The 19,547-nt window shown below is 45.5% G+C and overlaps 1 protein-coding gene across 2 annotated transcripts in view; it reads left to right on the top strand.

Annotated features, from left to right (window-relative positions):
* Positions 1 to 547: 547 nt before the first annotated feature.
* Positions 548 to 19,547, top strand: part of chd4a (chromodomain helicase DNA binding protein 4a) — a 34,420-nt gene continuing 15,420 nt past the window's right edge. For both annotated transcript variants that reach the window (XM_080734528.1, XM_080734527.1), the window contains exons 1-17: positions 548 to 636; positions 3,885 to 3,994; positions 4,467 to 4,715; positions 8,046 to 8,164; positions 8,448 to 8,725; positions 9,045 to 9,175; positions 9,268 to 9,406; positions 11,506 to 11,678; positions 12,005 to 12,238; positions 12,995 to 13,416; positions 14,009 to 14,140; positions 14,552 to 14,651; positions 15,013 to 15,204; positions 17,755 to 17,955; positions 18,277 to 18,414; positions 18,594 to 18,715; positions 19,070 to 19,243. In XM_080734528.1, coding sequence (XP_080590654.1) covers positions 576 to 636; positions 3,885 to 3,994; positions 4,467 to 4,715; positions 8,046 to 8,164; positions 8,448 to 8,725; positions 9,045 to 9,175; positions 9,268 to 9,406; positions 11,506 to 11,678; positions 12,005 to 12,238; positions 12,995 to 13,416; positions 14,009 to 14,140; positions 14,552 to 14,651; positions 15,013 to 15,204; positions 17,755 to 17,955; positions 18,277 to 18,414; positions 18,594 to 18,715; positions 19,070 to 19,243 — 2,975 coding nt within the window. In that variant the 5' untranslated portion in view covers positions 548 to 575. The remainder of the gene's footprint in view (positions 637 to 3,884; positions 3,995 to 4,466; positions 4,716 to 8,045; positions 8,165 to 8,447; positions 8,726 to 9,044; positions 9,176 to 9,267; positions 9,407 to 11,505; positions 11,679 to 12,004; positions 12,239 to 12,994; positions 13,417 to 14,008; positions 14,141 to 14,551; positions 14,652 to 15,012; positions 15,205 to 17,754; positions 17,956 to 18,276; positions 18,415 to 18,593; positions 18,716 to 19,069; positions 19,244 to 19,547) is intronic.

Below are 19,547 nucleotides of genomic sequence, written 5' to 3'. Positions count from 1 at the left end.
CATGTGTGTGTCCGTGGCGTGTAACGTTCACGCACACGACGTTTCAACTTGCTGCTAGTGTTTGGATTGTCACCATCAACCCTCTAGTCTCACTGCTGCCTGCTAGCTCCAAGCAAGCAAAGCAAAGCCGGGCAAGAAAAGTTGGACGGCTTTTTTTTTTTTTTTTTTACAAGGGAGCACGTGTGGCGATTGTTTATGTTATCCTGTTGTTTTTTTTAAACCGGATTGGTGTTTTTCTACGTTCGATGGTGCTAAATATTGACTTCAGTTTGCTTTTTTCTGTTCTTGTCTTTATTTTTATTTCATTGGGAACCTGGCCGTGCTCACTGTGCCGTGCGTGTCATCCCCTCCGCACACACTCAACACGCACGCTACGCTACCACCACGACTTGGGACTATCAAAGAAGACTGGGATATAGTTAAAAAAGGAATACTGGGGGGAAACAACTTTTATTTTAGTTAGCCTAATGAGTTATTTTTATTTAAAAAAAAAACTAGCTAACTAAATTAAATAAAAGTTGGTTGCTGGGGTTTTTGGAGGGGGAGACCGGCTTGTGGTTCCGGCTGCTGCTGCTATGTCTGGAAGTGAGGACGACAGAGATGACTTCGCAGCCCCGGAAGGTCGCTTAATGCACGGTAAGAAAGAGCACTTTGATCCGCAAACCAACCAACCAAGGCACCGGCTTGGTTTGGGTAGCTAAGGATGCTAACTCAGTTAGCCACCGGTCAAACAGCTCGAGCTTCATTTGTGACGCTTGTGAGAGAGGCAATAGTCCAAAAATATCAGATCTACAAGCTGACAACGCGTCGCGGTGCCACGCGTGGGTAGCTTGTAGATCAGCAGCCTCCCTCCTCGGGAGCGACGCCGATAAACGAAGCTAACTACCGGGCTAGCGCTAAGCTAAGTAGGTTTAGCTCGGAGCGGTGCGGTGGTTTGTAACATAACACCTCCATTCAAGAGCCGCTCCGGTGTCGTTCTCTTGGCTTTTAATGTCATTAAACTATGCCTTTTTAAAACGTAAAGGCTCTAAACGTTTGAATGGAGGGGTTTGTGTTTGTTGTCACTGTGGTGGAATGGAAGTTGAACGTCGTCGCCGCCGCCGGCCCGCATTCATAATCATTTCACACCGGCATTTTCCCGGCAAGTAGAGAGAGAGCGGCCTTGCTTTAGTTCCTCCTCCACCGTATCGCACCGCTGGCTTCTTGATTCTTTCTTTACGTGTCGATGACAAGATGGAGGCTCAGCCAGTGAGCTTGTTAGGCTGCCGTGTGACGTCGTCCGCTTAAACTAAAACACCCACCACCGTCCTGCGCGTTGTGTGCCGTAGCCGACTGGCGTGGGAAAAACAGCCGACCCACAAGCTCACAGCGCGTCGCGGAAGCGACGCGCTATGAGCTTGTAGATCAGCTATCTTTCGCCGCGCGACGTTAAAAAGGAAAGAAAACCCCAGTTGTAGCGCTCCGTTGCCGGCCCTCTTCTTCCTATTGCTCCGCTGTTTGAATTCTGCTGCTTGAGTTGAGAAGAAGTCAATAAAAATGATGGGTCTTTCTTTTTCATTTATTTCTTGATTATTTAAGAAGGAATAGTTTTGTTTTCCTTTTTATATTCTATCTATATGGTTGTTTTGGTCTGCTAACACATGGTTTGGTTCGTGTGTTCATGGTTTTTATTTTATGTTTTACGTAACGCAGCTCGCTCGCTGGCTGCTCTGGCAATCGAGCACGCGCGTGCACGTTTAGGAACAGAAAGTACTGGAGCTGTGCGCGCGCGTGCGTTAGCCTCACACGGCTAGCTTAATGTTGTCTATTGCTGCCTGTGCTGTAACACTTTGTCCACCTTTTGCCCTACATGCACCTTCCATAAGTTATTATTAAATAATGACTTTCCCCAAATAAGTTTTGTCAATGACTCACTGGGTGTCCCAACAAAACCCAATTGTTGTTGAATTAAAAAGTTTGCATTCCAGCACTATGGGTACACATAACATCCTCTCAGGTTTGACCTATACAAAGCCCAACATGTTATTGGATCTTCATAGGAGCATCTATAAATGAACACAGTTGTTATTCTGCTATCAAGACAGACATATGCTTGACTTTGAGGCAAACAAGGTTGTTTGGATTGGATATATATTATATCCCACAACCTAATTAGAATCGCCCCAAAAAATAGTGTGTATGCTGGTATGCTGGTTGGTCCGACCGTCCATCTGTAACTCCACTTTCAGCAGTTGCTCAATTGTCTAAAAAACACAATACAAAAATCAATAACGCATGTACCTTGCCCAACATCAACTTTATCACCTTCAGATGTGTCTCTACTTCTCATAATCCCCAAATGTTTAAAATATTTTCCCAAATTTTGGCCTGTAGGCGGCTGTCCTGTGATGCGATTTACATCACAAATGGGCGTCAACATCACAGTCTGTCTGCTTCACACCAAGGGGCTGTAGGCTAGTATATATTATATATATAATATATATATAATATATATATATATATATATATATATTCAAGGACAGTTTACACTGTCCCCAACACCTCTGAATGGACGATACAAACTGAAACTATCCCCTACAAACCCCTTTTCACCTTGAATCTCGAACCTAGAATGTTTGGTATCTTGACTGCTGGCATCCTGAGTTCTCATTGTAAAGCACATTGACGCATCTTTACTACTATGGATGAATCGGAGTCTTGATTGTTCTATAATATCATGGACATCAGAGGAACTGGACTTGGGCCTTTATAGGGACTAGGGATGCTCCGATCACGTTTTTGGAGGCCGATTCCGATCACAGATTTATTTTGTCATGATCTGCCGATCGTGTCATTAATTGAATAAATCGGCTAAATCGTCCACCGATCGATCGGAGCATCCCTAATATTAAGGATAAACATTAGGAGATTGCAGGTCCTTTAGTATCCAATTCAACTTGTACGAGTTGAAGCTGAGGTTACATTCAGTCCTACAGATAAATATTGTGAAAATAGCTGATCTAGCTTGTAGATTGGCAAAGCCGATAGAGGCAAAGCTGATACCGATCAAAGCCGTTACAGGCAGTATCGGCCGATCACCGATCTCTCACCGATCAATCGGCACACATCTATTAGGGCTCCAGTCTACTGTTCGCTTTCTATTCTAACGAAGTGGTTGATTCTATCAGTCTACCTGGCCTCCAATTATGCATCACTCTAGATAAATTGTCACCAATTACCTGGCTAATATGAAAACCAGCTTCTTGGGATGACAGTTCAGAACCACTCACCTGCAACACATACTGTTCACCAACATGCCCTAGTACTAGTGCTGTATGTGTGTGTGTACCTTTGTATGCCATGTCAGATCAGGCAGTTTCACACAGGCCTCTGACTCTTGTGTTGTCTATTGGGGCACGATTTTAAGGTGATTTTTATATTTGGTTAAAATGTGTTCCAATAACTTTATCCTGATAGTATAGTAATCATTGATAGTGTTAACAGGAGTCTCTCCAGCTCCTTTGTAAACAGAAAATACATTTTCTTTTTGGGATGTAATTTTTTATCCAATCAGGAGAGAGGATTTGGAAGTGATGAAACATGTAAATGATCCGACAAAATCTGATATTGAAACACAAGCTGTGAAATGATGTCAGCTGATGATTCGGCTTATTAAAAAGCTTGAGAGACCGGGAGAGCCACTATCAAACATGTATAGCAATTATCTGAGAATATAGCGCTTTACATTTTTAACAATAATGGTTACAAACCTGTCTGAATACCTTATAATCAACTCTTGGGGCCTAGAAACACTGACCCACATTGGAAGGTACGGAACGCATACACACCTGTTTTCGTCCCCAACACTGAATTGTCCCCGACTCCCCGTTGACCCAATTTTACAGATGACGAGGAAGAGGAGATGTCGGAGAATGAGGCTCCCAAGGTGAAGAAGAAGAAAAAGGCAAAGAAGAGTCGAGACAGCAAGAGCAGTAAGAGGCGCTCGCGCAGAGAAGTAAGGACACCATGTTTGTTTCTGTCATGTTTTGCTTTCTAAATACTACACACAATCACACATCTGCTTTTACGAGTAACACACACTGTCCATTGAGCATTTTGAACAAAAACGTGTTGCGTTTCTAACTGTAGGTACACTGCAGTGTAAATGAGTAGGCATATGCAAAGGCAGGCAATACTGCTATGTCCACTGATCACAAAAGTTTACAGCATGACCTTTTCCACATTTGACTTGAGTAGAGGGTGTTGGCTAGTCATCATTTGTATTACTAGCCTCAGTTCTATGGTAGGATCTTTTGACAATGCAACCTAGAACGATACTCAGATTCATCTTATTCTCTGTTGTGAGCAACTAGTCCACATTTTCTGTCGCCGTATTATTCGTCCCTATAGAAACACGTAGCCTTGCCTTTTAACATATCCTTAACTTCTTAAAAGCTAAATCCCTCCTTTTCCTTTCTCCTCTTTAGCAGGAGTTGGCCATCAGCTCCCCGGAGCCCATGGACGTTGCCGGGCCAGGGGTGGAAGAGGACGCGCCTCCCGTCCACCGCTCCGACAGCGAAGGCAGCGACTACACGCCCGGACGCAAGAAGAAGAAGCGAGCGAGCAGCGGCAAAGAGAAGAAGAGGAGTAGCACCGGGGCCGACAGGAACTCTGCCTCCAAGAGGAAAGACCCCGAGCCAGAGGAAGAGGAGGACGACGATGACGACGATAACTCGGTGAGGAAGACTGAGTGACGTGATGAGGGGTCAGGTTGGGGGGGTGAGGAAGAAGAGGAGTACATTCAATTCAAGTACTGTGCTCCACTTGTATGTGGCGTACAGTTGGCAGCCATGGTATAGTACCAGATGTGGTTGGGTTTACTGTTGGACTGGTACACTGTGAGAGCTGGGAGAAGGATGAGACCGTTGAAAGTGGACCAGTATTACTAATATCCACTATGTTAGAGACCGGCGGTTCTGAACTAGTGTTGCACTCAGGCCTGAACTCAACTTTGATCATGATTCAGAACCTGACAATATTACTCTTGTTAAAGCTGTTCCAATGCCCATGTGACCCTGTTGGAATGTCTGGTGACGCACTCAAGCGTGCTTTTTTAGTAAAATTGTCCTGGGGGTACTGTCAGCGATGGTGCCTGGTATACCTATGCAGCAGGGATAATGCATGTAATTATCTTGGACCTTCTTTTTTTTGACTGACGCGATTTTTGGTACAGGCCCTCTCAATTCCAATTAATTCTTTAGATCCAAATGATTGGCGACAGCGGTTCTTGGGCGTATGACGTCCATATCTAATATGGATATTTCTGTAGAGAGAAAGACGGGTAGAAAAAAATTGATGCTGTTGAACAAAGAGATGGGTCTGACAGACAGACAGAGAGCCAGCCAACCAATGGGGGCTCTCGTATTTAATGACACTTATGCAAGGGGGAGGGGGGGTGTGGGTATAAGGCATATATGCAGTTACCATGGCAACCCCACAGCCTAGCTGCTGTGCTGTGCCTTTTCTCTTGACCCTTTTTTTTGTTGTTGTTAGATAAACACATTCTTGATTGTTTCGTGGAACACGCCAGTCCACTCGCCTGCTCTACGCAATTCATTCTCTTTAAACAAGGCAGGAACAGGCACTTACTTTTATTGAGAGAGTCAGTCGGTAGTCAGAGCAGGAGACACAATGTAGAGCTGAGAGCAGACTCGGGTCGGTGGTGGGACTCGATCCTAAAATGGTAAAAGGTGGGTCCAAAATCACATTTATCAATTGATAAATGTCTGATTTTGACTACATAAACGTTTTTCAACCCCCAGCCTCAGTGAACAATTTGGAATGGATTAAGAAGCTCCAGATAGGGTGAGAGGTAACTTTACTCTCTGGTGGTGGATTCAGGACATAATAAAGTAAGGCCTGATTTGTACTTATTGAACAATGGTGTCGTGTGTCGAAAATAGCCGATCTCCAAGACGCAATGCGTCGCATCTGCAATACATTGTGAGATAAGAGAACGGTCAGCCACAGACAAAACCACGTAGTCTTTTTATTCAAAATGTTATTCATAATTTTATGTGGTAGAATGGCACATTGCTATAACATTATTATTTTTCCAAAGGTGCCACAAACTAGTAATTTGCTTTCTGCATGCTAGTCACCCCAATGCATTGTGTGAGTGGACATGATTGGGCAATATGGACTCCATTATAACACTGGACAAATGTGGAAAGCTTTATTTCCTGGTCTCAGATATATGAAAAAGAAGGTACAGAGAAGGGTCATTGTTAATCCACCTGACATGAGTAAACCTCTACATTCTATATGATTGAAGAGCCACTTCAAATATTGTATTTGCTGTTGTAATGAATTTCCTTCAGGCATAAGAGTGATGTAGCCCACTTGGCAGCAGTCATACTAGCTGGCCCCTTATTGGCCAATAACTTAATGTCACTGGTGTCTGGTCAGTGTCGGAAGAATTCAGTCTGCCACGGAGGGCCCAGACAGTGTGCAGGTTTTCATTTCAACCAAACACTACACCAGCTGACCTGACGCCAGTGAGTTCTTGACTGCATCACACGTTTTTGTTCAATTCTTTTTAAATTAATGCAATGTTAGTGCTGCTGATAATGGCTTGCTGATATGACTGTCAGTTAGGCCTGGGGTTTATAAACCTTTTATGTCACAGACCTCCCAATTTGACTTTCATTATAGGCCATCGACCAACCATAGCAAATGTTTCTGTCCAAGGGCCCTGATATACAACAAAGTTTTGATTTAAAATGATCATAAAACAATGAGAAATGGAGTGTTATTCAAACAGCATATTATTAGAAAAGTCACTCATACATTTTTTGTGTTGTGATAATCTCAAAGGAATTTAATTATAGTGAAATTAAATTACTAATTTGTCTGGGGGTGTCCTCTGGACCCCACTTAGAAAGCCACTCTGAATTAGGCCATATCTCCCTATAGCTGAAGATGAATATTAACGGTAATTTATAATTAATCTTTTGTGCGAATGATGGCACACCACCGACTTAACAACTGAGATGGAACGAAGCACAGAGGATTGAAGTGCCTTGCTAATATACACCCAGAGAGTGACACATGTGAGGTTTTTAACAGCTTGGCCACGGGCAGCTGGCATTAAACATGCTATGTGTGAAACCAAGGAGACTGCATTAGCTCATTAGCCAGGCTTAAATAATTCAGCCTGAGATGGGCAGCATCTTGTTTTGTACATGCGTGGTCGTCTTTGCCAAACCGAGCTCTGCCTCCACACTTTGTTCATCAGATCGATGGATTAGATTAGCATCGATGAGGTTCCGGCGGCTTGGAGAGCCGCAGCGACACTCTCGGGCTGACGGGCTGCGCTGTTTTGTTGACGGTGACGCAGGCTGACTTTGATGCATGCTGGTCTTGTTTAGTGCTAGTCCACACTTGTGGGAGTCTCACTTTGTGTGCTCTGCGTGCTTTGTTTCCCCCCCTGGCATAGTGGCATCCCAGTTGGAAAAAAAAAACGGTGTCCAAAACTGTCGCAGGAAATGGATAAAAGAACCGGTGTCTCTTCATAATTTCATTGGTTCAATATTTATAAAACCCACACAGAAGACTTTCACTCAGATATTTTCGAAAAATGGCAGCTCTTGAGCTTGAAGATCGGCTATGCGTGTCATAAGCATCATGCTTCAGATGAGTGCCAACATATGCATGGGTGGTTTCTGTTTGCCAAGTACGAGGTGGATGTTGTATTAAACACTTCACTGACACAAGGGCTACTGACAAAGCACCCAGGCCATATACAGGACATAATTCAGGCTGTAGACTATACACTTGGACAGCTGAAAAGGCTTGCCGCTTAATATTCTAGGACGTAAATGCTACTGCGACAGTGAAAGAGGTATTGTAGTACCCATGTTGTAGGTATTGAAATAATAATAAAAACAATTGAGGAAAGAAAAGTGAGCTTGGTTTTCTCCATGGACAAATACCCTCTAAATGTTTCATTGATTGACAGCCAGAATAATAAAGGGTGATCTGTGTGTGTGTGTGTGTGTGTGTAGGAGCCTAAGACATCGTCCCAGCTGCTGGATGACTGGGGAATGGAGGACATCGACCACGTCTTTACAGAGGAAGACTACCGCTCCCTCACAAACTACAAGGCCTTCAGCCAATACGTCAGGTATGTATGCACGGCGCGCACACCCTTCCACACACCATGGTTAAATCCCTGAAGGGAGGATTTGGGTTTTGTTTGATTGAACATTAAAATAAACCATGCTCTGAAAAATGCTCATGCCGGTCCACCCATCTGACCACTAAACACGGCAACCGTGTACTTCACTGCTCTAAAGCATCATGACAGACGGAACAGGCCAGACAATTAAATCTCCGAGTTCCGACGCACAGCTCCAATGTCAATTGGGCTTCTGAAATGTATTCCATCTGTTGTTCCAACCTTCCAGGCCCCTGATTGCCGCCAAGAACCCCAAGATCGCTGTGTCCAAGATGATGATGGTGCTGGGGGCCAAGTGGCGTGAGTTCAGCACCAACAACCCCCTGCGGGGGGCTGCGGCCGCCAACGCAGCCCTGGCCACCGCCAACGTGTCAGCCGCCGTCGAGAGCATGGTGTCGGAGGCCGCTGCACCGCCCGCTGCCCCCGTCGTACCCCCACCTGTCGTGGAAGCCCAGCCACCTGCCCCCGCGCCGCCTCTCCGCAAGGCCAAGACCAAGGAGGGCAAAGGTACACAGGGAGACCGTATTATCTGACTTTAGAACTTAATTGCCAAGTTCTTAACACGTTTACCGTTATGAAGATGGCCCTTTTCGACTACAAGGACTAAGTGAGCCATGCCTTGACACGTATTTCGTGGGTTCTGGATTTGTTTCCATCACTTAATTTGGGCCCTGCTCAGGAGGTGGTACTAACCTTTAGGTCTAGGAACCCAGAACTCTAACCCCTCACAGTCGAAAAGAGATGTTATATAGTCCTGGGGATGGTCCCGTTCTGGTCCCCTCGAGTGTCTTAGTGACCCTCTCTTGCGTTCATTCCACCCCCTCAGGTCCAAACGCCCGCAAGAAGTCAAAGCCGGCGGCAAAACCTCAGGAGAAGAAGAACAACGCCAAGACAAAGAAAGTGGCTCCTCTCAAAATCAAACTGGGAGGATTCAACAGCAAGAGAAAACGCTCCTCGGTGAGAAAGCTTCTCCTCTTTCAATTCATGACACCAAGATTGAGACAACCTCTAAGCTATTCTAATAAATGTGATACTTTTCTGTGTTTCAGAGTGAAGAGGACGAGCCAGATGTGGACAGTGACTTCGACGACGCCAGTATGAACAGTGTGTCCGTCTCCGACGGCTCCAACAGCCGCAGCAGCCGGTCAAAGAAGAAGCCCTCAAAGTCGAAACCCAAGAAAAAGAAAAGTATGTCTGTGTGTGTGATTTTGTACATTGTTGCAGTGGTTCACGAAGCTTTTAATTTCAAGAACCCCAATAACTTGGAGAGTTTACAGATGGAACCCCCTCAAGGGATCTCGAGGGTCCCTGGTCCTCACTTAATCGGGAGGAAAGTATAGGACGTGATAGTAATCATGCTGATCCTTACTTTTCAAGGCACAATTTAAATCTTGGTCTAAGATTAGGATTAAGGTTGAGATCAGGCAAGTGGAGATGGTGTGGCGCGACCACTTTTGCATCCGTTCTGGAGCACCAGGAGTCGGTGGTCCCTGGGAATTCCCCGTGAACAGCCCCGTTAGGGTGGTCATTTGGTGCACTTTTTGGCGACGGCGCCGGGGGTCCCTGGAGCTCCGGGGTTCCCTGGAGGTTGTAGTTTGGCAGGCAAGGAGTGTGTGTGCAAAATTTGGCATGGATGGGGTCAACCGTGGCGGAAATATGAGAAGGCCAAAAGTGTGACAGACGTGACGTGACGCGACGGACAGACGGTGGAGGTTTTGCATGTATAGTAATTGCGACCGTAGGTCGCATTTACTATCAAACCCTGCACAAAGTGTAACTCCCTCCGTCTGTCTGTCACACCTCACACGTCACACTCTTGCCCTGCTCATATCTCCGCAACCGTTGCCCCGATCCATGCCAAATTTTGCACACACGTTCCTTACCTGCCAAACTACAACCTCAAAGGACCCCCGGAGCTCCAACCCCAGATGTAAAAAATGACCAAATGTGCTAAACTGACCAAATGACCACCCCAACGGGGCTGCTCACGGGGAATTCCCGGGGACCACCGACTCCTGGTGCTCCAGAACGGATGCAAAAGTGGTGGCGCCCCCAGTGGAGGACCCCCTACACTGCAGCTCACATAAAATGCCGTAACTTCGGCTAGGAGCGACCGGGACAGCCGGGGCCGGTACCTATTCGTCCGCCTTGCCGGCGCGGAGACCCCACCCCTCATTTCTCACATGGCCCTCTTCTAGCGCCACCATGAGGCCGATTCTTGCAAAACACATTTTTGGACACTGCTCCTACAATTTTGGCCCTAAAATCACGCAAATCGGTACACAGTATGTCTACACTCATCCCATCAACATGAATCTCTCCCATATAGCGCCACCTCCAGGCCGATTTTTAAAAACACATTTTTGGACACTGCTCCTACAGATTTTGCCCTAAAATCACGAAAATCACTACACAGTATGTCTACACTCATGTCATCAACATGGATCAGGAAGATTTTGGCAAAACACATTTTTGCCCTATTTGTGGAGATAAGTGACCTACGGTCGCTTATCTCCCGATTAGGGAGCCTTACTGGTATAAACCTATGTTGGCACCCATGTTTACCCATTGAGCACAGTGGTTGAAACCCATAAACCTGCCAGTGTTGGGGACATACTGAGCTACATAATGTTAATTAGCATAAGGACAGTGGCCTGTTACATGTTCTGTTAACAAATGTGCTTATGGAAAGAATGTAAGGCAGTATGCATTGCAACACAAGGATGGACGTGCTGTGTGTGAGAGCGAGAGTGCTGTCGAACTTGTCGCACATCGGCAGTTAGTCACTGGGCGTGACTCAGTGTTTAAGGTTTTATATTTAGACAAGGCATCTTGGTTTGGACAGTTGATATCAGCTAGTGACGCATACTTGCATTAATGAATGCATTCATTAGGCCATGTCCAACGTGGGTTATTTCCAAAAGAACCTGAGCCTGTTGGGTATACAGAGGAAGATTGCAAGAGATTGAGAGCCAGGGTTGTGTGTGTATCTGCAGATGAGACTTTATAAAGTGACTGTTGTGAGGTTTGGTGTAGATGGGGAGAAAAAAGGACAGACCAAGTATAGACTTCTTGGGCACCCTGTCAACTGAAGTGTAAGGTTAAAGTGGTTAAGAATTGATCTCAAATTGATATTTGTTGTTTTTGTGTGTCTCGTAATAAGCCAAAATCATACCACATCTTTTCAACATCATCTGCCTCATTTTAAGTCTTGGGGAAAGAAGGGTGACTTGCATTGGAGATTTAAATGTTAAGTGTGCCTCTCCCCTCTATCTCTTGATCAACAGTAGAAACAGAGGAAGGTGACGGCTATGAGACGGACCATCAGGACTACTGTGAGGTGTGCCAGCAGGGCGGCGAGATCATCCTGTGCGACACCTGTCCCCGAGCGTACCACATGGTCTGTCTGGACCCCGACATGGAGAAGGCCCCCGAGGGCACCTGGAGCTGCCCGCACTGCGTAAGGCACATTCGTGCACGGACGTGCACGTACACACACACACACACACACACACACACACACACACACACACACACACACACACACACCAATGTTGTATTTTACGTTTGGGCATCCTCTGATGTGTAATGTGTTCATTGGTCAGAATCACCCGAATGCCACCCACAGTCATCTATTTAAGTGTGACTGATTGTCAGACCCTGTTGAAGACCTAAGTGTCGAAACACGCCGGTTTGCCTCCCTCACCATAAGCAGAACGTTGGGTGCCTTTGCTTCAGCATCAAAATCTTACCCCTCTTTCCCTGTTTTCCTTTCCCCCGCCGCAGGAGAAGGAGGGCATCCAGTGGGAGGCGCGCGAGGAGAACTCGGAAGGCGAGGAGGACAACGGCGATACGGGCGAGCCTGAGGAGGACGACCACCACATGGAGTTCTGCCGGGTGTGCAAGGACGGTGGCGAGCTGCTGTGCTGCGACACCTGCCCCTCCTCCTACCACATCCACTGCCTCAACCCCCCGCTGCCCGAGATCCCCAACGGAGAGTGGATCTGCCCGCGCTGCACGGTAAACGGGGTTGGCTTTTTCTTTTTGGCTACAAGAACTGCTATGTGAACCGCGCAGTGCCATGAACTGTATTCTGGGTGGTTCTGAGTTACCCATTCGTTGTCAAGAAGAGCCAAGAGTGGGCGATTTGTTGGGTCACTGGGTGTGGAGACTTGGGGAGGCAGTGTAGACAACGATGGGCTTCCTGCACGGCTCTGCTTAAGAAAGACAGGAAATTTCAGATTTGAACTGGATGGATAGTACTGAGGGTTCTTGGAAGCACGGAGTCTTAAGTGTGTTATCAATTTATGAAGGGTTTATTGCCAGCATTTCTGAAAGGGCAAATCAAAACCTTGGATTGGTGGAGCGCAGTTTGGCAAATCAGACGGCAGCTGTTGCACCTGCATGCTCGTGACGAGTACGGGAATGCATTACAAACCGAGAGTGAATGTTCAAACACAGCTGCACCGTTTCAAATCCTCATGTTTACCTTGCCCAAAAATAATTTATTACCAGGTTTACTCTGCTGAAACGACTGGAGAATAGAAGTGCTATATACGTATCAAATGGCATTTACAAGCTCACAACAATGTGTTGTGATCTTGCAGTTATGCTGTTTTCTCCAGATGTTTGCCTATTTCTGCCTATATTTGCATAATACATGCCCAGAATAGGGACACTAGGGTTGATGCAGTTAAGTCACATGTAACTTTTTTTTATTGTGAAACGTAAAACCGCTTTCTTCTCTCTTCTCTTCCTCCCACCTTGTATCTCCAGTGTCCCAACATGAAGGGGAAGGTGCAGAAGATCCTGACGTGGCGCTGGGGCGAGCCCCCTCCCCCCACGCCGGTGCCCCGGCCCCCAGACCTCCCCGCCGACCAGCCCGACCCGAAGCCGCTCGCCGGCCGACCCGACAGGGAGTTCTTCACCAAGTGGTCCAACATGTCCTACTGGCACTGCTCCTGGGTCAGCGAGCTGCAGCTGGAGCTGCACTGCCAGGTGATGTTCAGGAACTACCAGAGAAAGAACGACATGGACGAGCCGCCGCCCATCGACTTTGGCGGCGATGGCCAAGAGAGCCAGCAGGCTTCCTCCAAGAGGAAGAAGAAGGACCCGCTCTACGCCCAGATGGAGGAGAAGTTCTACCGCTTTGGCATCAAGATGGAGTGGATGATGATTCACCGCATTCTTAACCACAGGTAACGCACACACACACCGTACACACGTTTGTGTACTCATGGGGACACAACGCTATGGCTTGGTTTGCGCGCACTGGAGCGCAACTAAATCTGACATGACCCCAAACCCCAAGTCTAACTGACAGACTGAATAATTTCCTAATTATAAACCTAACTTCCCCGGCGTTTTTAACCATAAAACAAAAAGTTATTCCGAGGACCAGGAAAATTCTCCTGCTCACAATGTATTTCTCAAATTCTACAAAACATGGGTGGTACGTTTGGCCCTCACAAGTATATGCCTGAGAGGTTACTTAACCGATACGGCTTAACGGTGACCGTTTAAGAGAAATTCTCCATTTGGCAATCCCTACTTTGAGCAAGATACTTAGTAACCCCCAACAGCATCCCATCTGAGCAAGGCATCTGCTGGATGAAAGCACAAATTAGGACGACAAAATACTTCACTTCACATGCACAGGCAGTCAGGCACACACATCATCATCAACCACATGTAATACACAAACACATACACAAACACACGCACAAACGCATGAGAGAATATTTATTCTGAACGATGTTGTTGACTTTTATGTTCTCTGACCCGGTCCAGCGTTGACAGAAAGAATAACGTCCACTACTTGATCAAGTGGAGAGACCTGACCTACGACCAGGCCACCTGGGAGGCGGAGGACATGGAGATCCCCGAGTTCGACATCTTTAAAGTGCAGTACTGGAACCACAGGTATATAATGTTCCTATCATAAGTTTTACACACCTCCTAGAAACTACTGTAATGCGTGAATTAAGAGTTCTGAGTTGCCACGACTGATTTCAGTCATTTGGATGTCTTCTATGGAAGTGTCAACAAGCGTGTCATGCTCTGAAAAAGATTAAAGAGTTTAAATGGTCCAACCGAGCAGATGCTAGAATACACCTTCAACCTTCCAGAAAATACCAATAATTTCAGATATTTCATTAATGGCAAAGGTTAAAGCATCAATCCTGCAATGTCCTCAAACTGGTGGCTATATGGCTACCCAGGTCATGATATTTAATTTAGCTTTGATCCATGTGTACTGGCATCAGTGCAGTGCTAATGTTAATGTATTTATCTTTGTATAATAATAATAATAATAATAATGTGTTTCTGCAGAGAGCTGATGATGGGAGATGAAGGCAAACCAGGCAAGAAGATCAAAGTTAAAGGCAGGTCTAAGAGATTGGACCGACCGCCAGATAACCCCATGGTCGATGTGAGTACAACTCAACACCTTTTTATCTATCGGACTACTTCAAACCTTTAAACATAGTGGATGACCTACAATGCAGATCAGATATTTATTTTGCTATTTTGTGAAAAATACAAATTAACTGAAAGTTTCGAGGGGTCTGGGGCTGGACCAGTGGAACCAAATGGATCCATACAGTATGTAAACTCAGAGTTATGGTGGAGGGGGTCCTTGAAATTGAAAAGGTTTAAGAAACCACTGGTTTGTACTAACAGCGTCTGTTGAACTTAACATGCATTACGGTTGAATTGCCTTTTTTGTTTCCCGATTTCTAAAGATTGTTCTTGACCCTTTTCTCCATCCCCCCCCTCGTCCCTCTCTCCAGCCCACCATCAAGTTTGACCGTCAGCCAGATTACCTGGACACCACGAGGGGAAACCTCCATCCGTACCAGCTGGAGGGTCTCAACTGGCTCCGGTTCTCCTGGGCTCAGGGCACAGACACCATCCTTGCCGACGAGATGGGCCTGGGAAAGACTGTCCAGACCGCCGTCTTCCTCTACTCGTTGTACAAAGAGGTAAAGAGAACTGTTGTCCTTCCCTACGCCCACATAGGCCGGCCACCACATACTTTGTCCTTATTCTGGCTTGTCTTTATACGTCTTGATAGGCGAGCTTTAGCCAAGAGTAGCAGATCTCATGGATTAAGGTTCTCATCGTTACAACTGATTTCAGTCATTTTATTTGAGTATTAGAATGGGCCAAACTAGCAATAGAATACATGTTGAAAAGCATCTGCAATAAAGCCATGAATGATCTTGGATAATTCATAAAATAAATGTTTTAAAAGCCTTAATCTGCAATTTCTTCAACATTAGAACTAAACATCGTAATTCTACATATTGTGCCAGTTGTTTGGGAAACTGGTTGTGGAGGATTCCTTTCATGCCTTTTCACAAATCAAAGGCCCAACAAGGAATTTCAGACCTTTTTCAGATAATTATTTTTTTCTTGAATCCCTGTGAGATCCATGTGGATCTGGTGATTGGTGTAGAAAACCCTTGGGAGACCCTGGTCAATGACGCATCTAGGGTTTCATTGTTTAAGATCCATATACTTTGCCCTTTTGAAGTGTTTCCTTGATATTATCATTTAACCCACCCTTTGTCTTAAATTAATACTTTTCAATTAGGCATTTTTTTTAAATATCTTTTAGTACCACTGGCCCAATGGCTCAGACTTCCTCCTATGACTATGGGTCTGTCTTGCTATAGGCGACTGTAATCCTCTTGGCCACGGGCCAACCAGCCATTTTGTATGTGTCAGCTGAAATGTGACGACATTAAAAGCTGAATCTTAGACTGTAAACACATGTGATGCCGGTCACGTGAGCAGCCACTGCCACCTAGTGGCGGGAGGCCTCATTTAAATAGAAGTAACCAGCTTCCTATCACAGACTCCTCCTGCTGAGATTCATTTGTGGAGGACATTTTATCAGCTTTCAAAATATTTTCCTTTCCTGCAGTGGTTAACCAAGACGGGAGTATTTTGTTTCCAGCAATGTTTGCCATTTCACCTAAAATAACTTACATTTCAGTTAGGGGTGTGCGATATGACGATAATTATCGTCTCGGCGATACAGCTTTGCCACGATAGGCCATTTCAGAATATCGTTTCTCTCGTGATACAAACAGTCATTTAGAAAAGGCTCTGGAATCTGGATATACAGCGAGTGCACGTTCCATGAGTCGCAGCTCGATTGCTTAATTTATACTTCTATAGTACGGTGGTGTAATTCGCCAAAAAGAACAGATCTACAAGCTATAACGTGTCGCGGCTCAACGTGTCGTATAGCTTGGGGATCTGTCCCCTGCTTTCACGGCCCCTCCCCCGGGCAGCACGCAGACAGGCTACAGTGTCTACAGCACTGACTGAGTTGTGTGCAGGAGCTGAGGAGCACCGAGCAGCACGGCACACTGGCCCACGATTTAGTTTCACTTTCACGGGACTTTGTAAAGCAGGGATGCAGCTTGGCCTGCATTCTTTGGAGCATATTTTTCATAATGGATGCATTAAACTAACAGGACGCAAACTACTGTACTTATCCGTCCTGCTATCGCTATCAGCCATCTCACTGCTTGCAAAGCTGTGCTGGAGTCTCCACTCTGGCAGTATTGATGAGATGATTTAGATCACCTTGTAAATCCATGCTTCTGTTTTTATTAACTACAAACAAGTAGCTTTTTGCTGCGATTTGTAAAGTGCTTTGTTTGTTATGTTTTCACCATTGATGCATGCGTGTGTCGTCGCGTCTCGCGGTGAAATCGTAGCGTCTATTTTGCGTCTATTACATAATTGGCTTAGTTATAAAACCATGCCATTATTGTTAGTAGAAAAGCTAAAAGCTAGGATGATAATGAGTGAGTAATTCTCTAAAAAGAAAGCTTGTATCATAACAAACCTCCTGACTTTGGTTGGTCATAAGGTAATTTGTTTTCCCTGAAGTTTCAATGGTAAGGCATGGGTTGTTGTCAACCTGTGGGTCGAGACCCCCAGAGAGGTCCCGCCAAATTGTTTTGAAAATAGCCGATCTACAAGCTCACAACACTCAAAAAAACATTTTAAGGGAACCCATAAAACATTTCTGGGACCCATTTGAATGACCTGAACCATCATCACACCAACTAGTAAATATTTTGAGGTAAAAAATGATAATTGTTTAATCAAAAATCTGAATGTTATCATTAAAAAATCATAGATTAGGCTATCTATCTTTCTATCTGCAGCATAAAAATGAATAGATTATCTATAGAATATCTGTGTGGGTCTAATAATCATAATAAACCTAAAAACTCGCATAAAACAGTATCGTGATAATATCGTGTATCGTGATACTGCATGAAGCATATCGTGATAATGCTTTTTGCCAGTATCGCCCACCCCTAATTTCAGTTTTACTTACTGTTTCTAGTATGTGTATTATAAAGCTTGTCGATCTGCTACTTTAGATGTTTTTTTATTTGAATCCTGAAAATTATGTTTTGGACATAAGGTTTCCACCCAACAGAGACAAATACCATAAATGAATACCTCAAATAATGGTAATAAATCTCTCTCTTTTCACCCAGGGCCACTCGAAGGGGCCGTTCCTGGTGAGCGCCCCGCTCTCCACCATCATCAACTGGGAGAGGGAGTTTGAGATGTGGGCTCCGGACATGTACGTTGTGACCTACGTGGGGGACAAGGACAGCAGGGCAGTCATCCGGGAGAACGAGTTCTCCTTCGAGGACAACGCCATCCGCGGTGGGAAGAAGGCCTCCAGGATGAAGGTGAGGAGGAAAGACCAGATCAGTGGTTCTTGTCAAACCATTCTTTAAGGCCTTTAAGGGTCCATTAGGAACCCCCTCGAGGAACCCTGAGGGTCCCCAAGAACCTCTTGGCCTCGTTCCCAGAACTCGCTCATCTCCGAGGAGAAAAGCCTGGTTATGACCTAATGTGGAGAATGTCTATTCGGGGGGACTTCTGTTGTATGTTCCCCCGTAAACTATCTTGTTTGACCAATCACAACTCATTTCACTCACGGAAATGACAGTTGGCAAAGCTTCACCTCATGGATGTTTGAACCCCTGTGTGTTTCTGTGTCCTAACAGAAAGACTCGGCGGTGAAGTTCCACGTGCTGTTGACCTCCTATGAGCTGATCACGATAGACACGGCCATCCTGGGCTCCATAGACTGGGCCTGTCTGGTGGTGGACGAAGCTCACAGACTGAAGAACAACCAGTCCAAGGTAGAGAGACAAAACATACACATGGGATTAAAGTGTTTCAAAGGGAAATATCCCTTTAAGCACTTAAGGCATACATACTTCGTCCTATGACAAAAGTATGCCTATAATGGTGTTTTAAATTGGTTTGCCTATGATTAAAGTGTTAAAATGTGTTCTTTTCTCCTCTCCACTGTGTGCAGTTCTTCCGTATATTGAACAACTATCCTCTGCAACACAAGCTACTGTTGACTGGAACTCCACTGCAAAACAACCTGGAGGAACTGTTCCATCTCCTCAACTTCCTCACGCCGGAGAGATTCAGGTACTGTGCGTGTGGGAGAAAGTAGGTTTGTTGTGTGAGCTCACTGTTGATCTGGGGCAGAGTTTCGAATATCTCACTATTTCTCAGTTATTGCAATATTTCTGCGTAGCCAGAATGATGATTCTTACTGTATATCGTAAACTTTTGCGAGATAGCAAAGCAGTACTACATTTTGGATAGCACCCAAGACTACTCGCTATACGAGCACAGCATTTGATGACTATGCCCGTGTCTAGGTTGACCTGGGGCCGATTCCACAAATACATTCTAAATCAGTAGTTTTAAAACGTTTGTGCCCCCCATATGTATTTGTGTGTTAACGGTGCAACATTCGTCCGTCTATTTTGATCATAGTAACCTCGAGGGCTTCCTGGAGGAGTTTGCCGACATCGCCAAGGAGGACCAGATCAAGAAGCTCCATGACATGCTGGGACCCCACATGCTGAGGAGACTGAAGGCAGACGTCTTCAAACACATGCCCTCCAAAACAGAGCTCATCGTCCGAGTGGAGCTCAGCCCCATGCAGAAGTAAGTGGAGGGGACTCTGTTATTTTCCTGAATGAATTTATTGTTTCTACACTAAAACCTCTTTTACAATTATAGCTTGGTAAACCAACCCGGTTGGTCTGGCACCCCCCAAGTGCTGGGTGGGAATTTTGCAGAAACCAAAAAGTGGAAGAGCCAATCTGTGTCTGGCTGTGCTCGGGGCCCTGTGATTAACACATGATTATGAATAATTCCACCAACGTTATGGGATAGACTGTCTGACTGGCTCCCTGGCAGGCATAGGTTTACTGTGATCGGGGATAAGGTTAGGTTTAGGCATAGTCTT

The sequence above is a fragment of the Nannobrachium achirus genome (genome assembly GCF_963921795.1).
Source record: "Nannobrachium achirus genome assembly, chromosome: 10".
In the NCBI taxonomy this organism is placed as follows: domain Eukaryota; kingdom Metazoa; phylum Chordata; class Actinopteri; order Myctophiformes; family Myctophidae; genus Nannobrachium; species Nannobrachium achirus.
The sequence above is the reverse complement of the archived record's forward strand: the minus strand, read 5'-3'. Positions and strand labels throughout refer to the sequence as shown.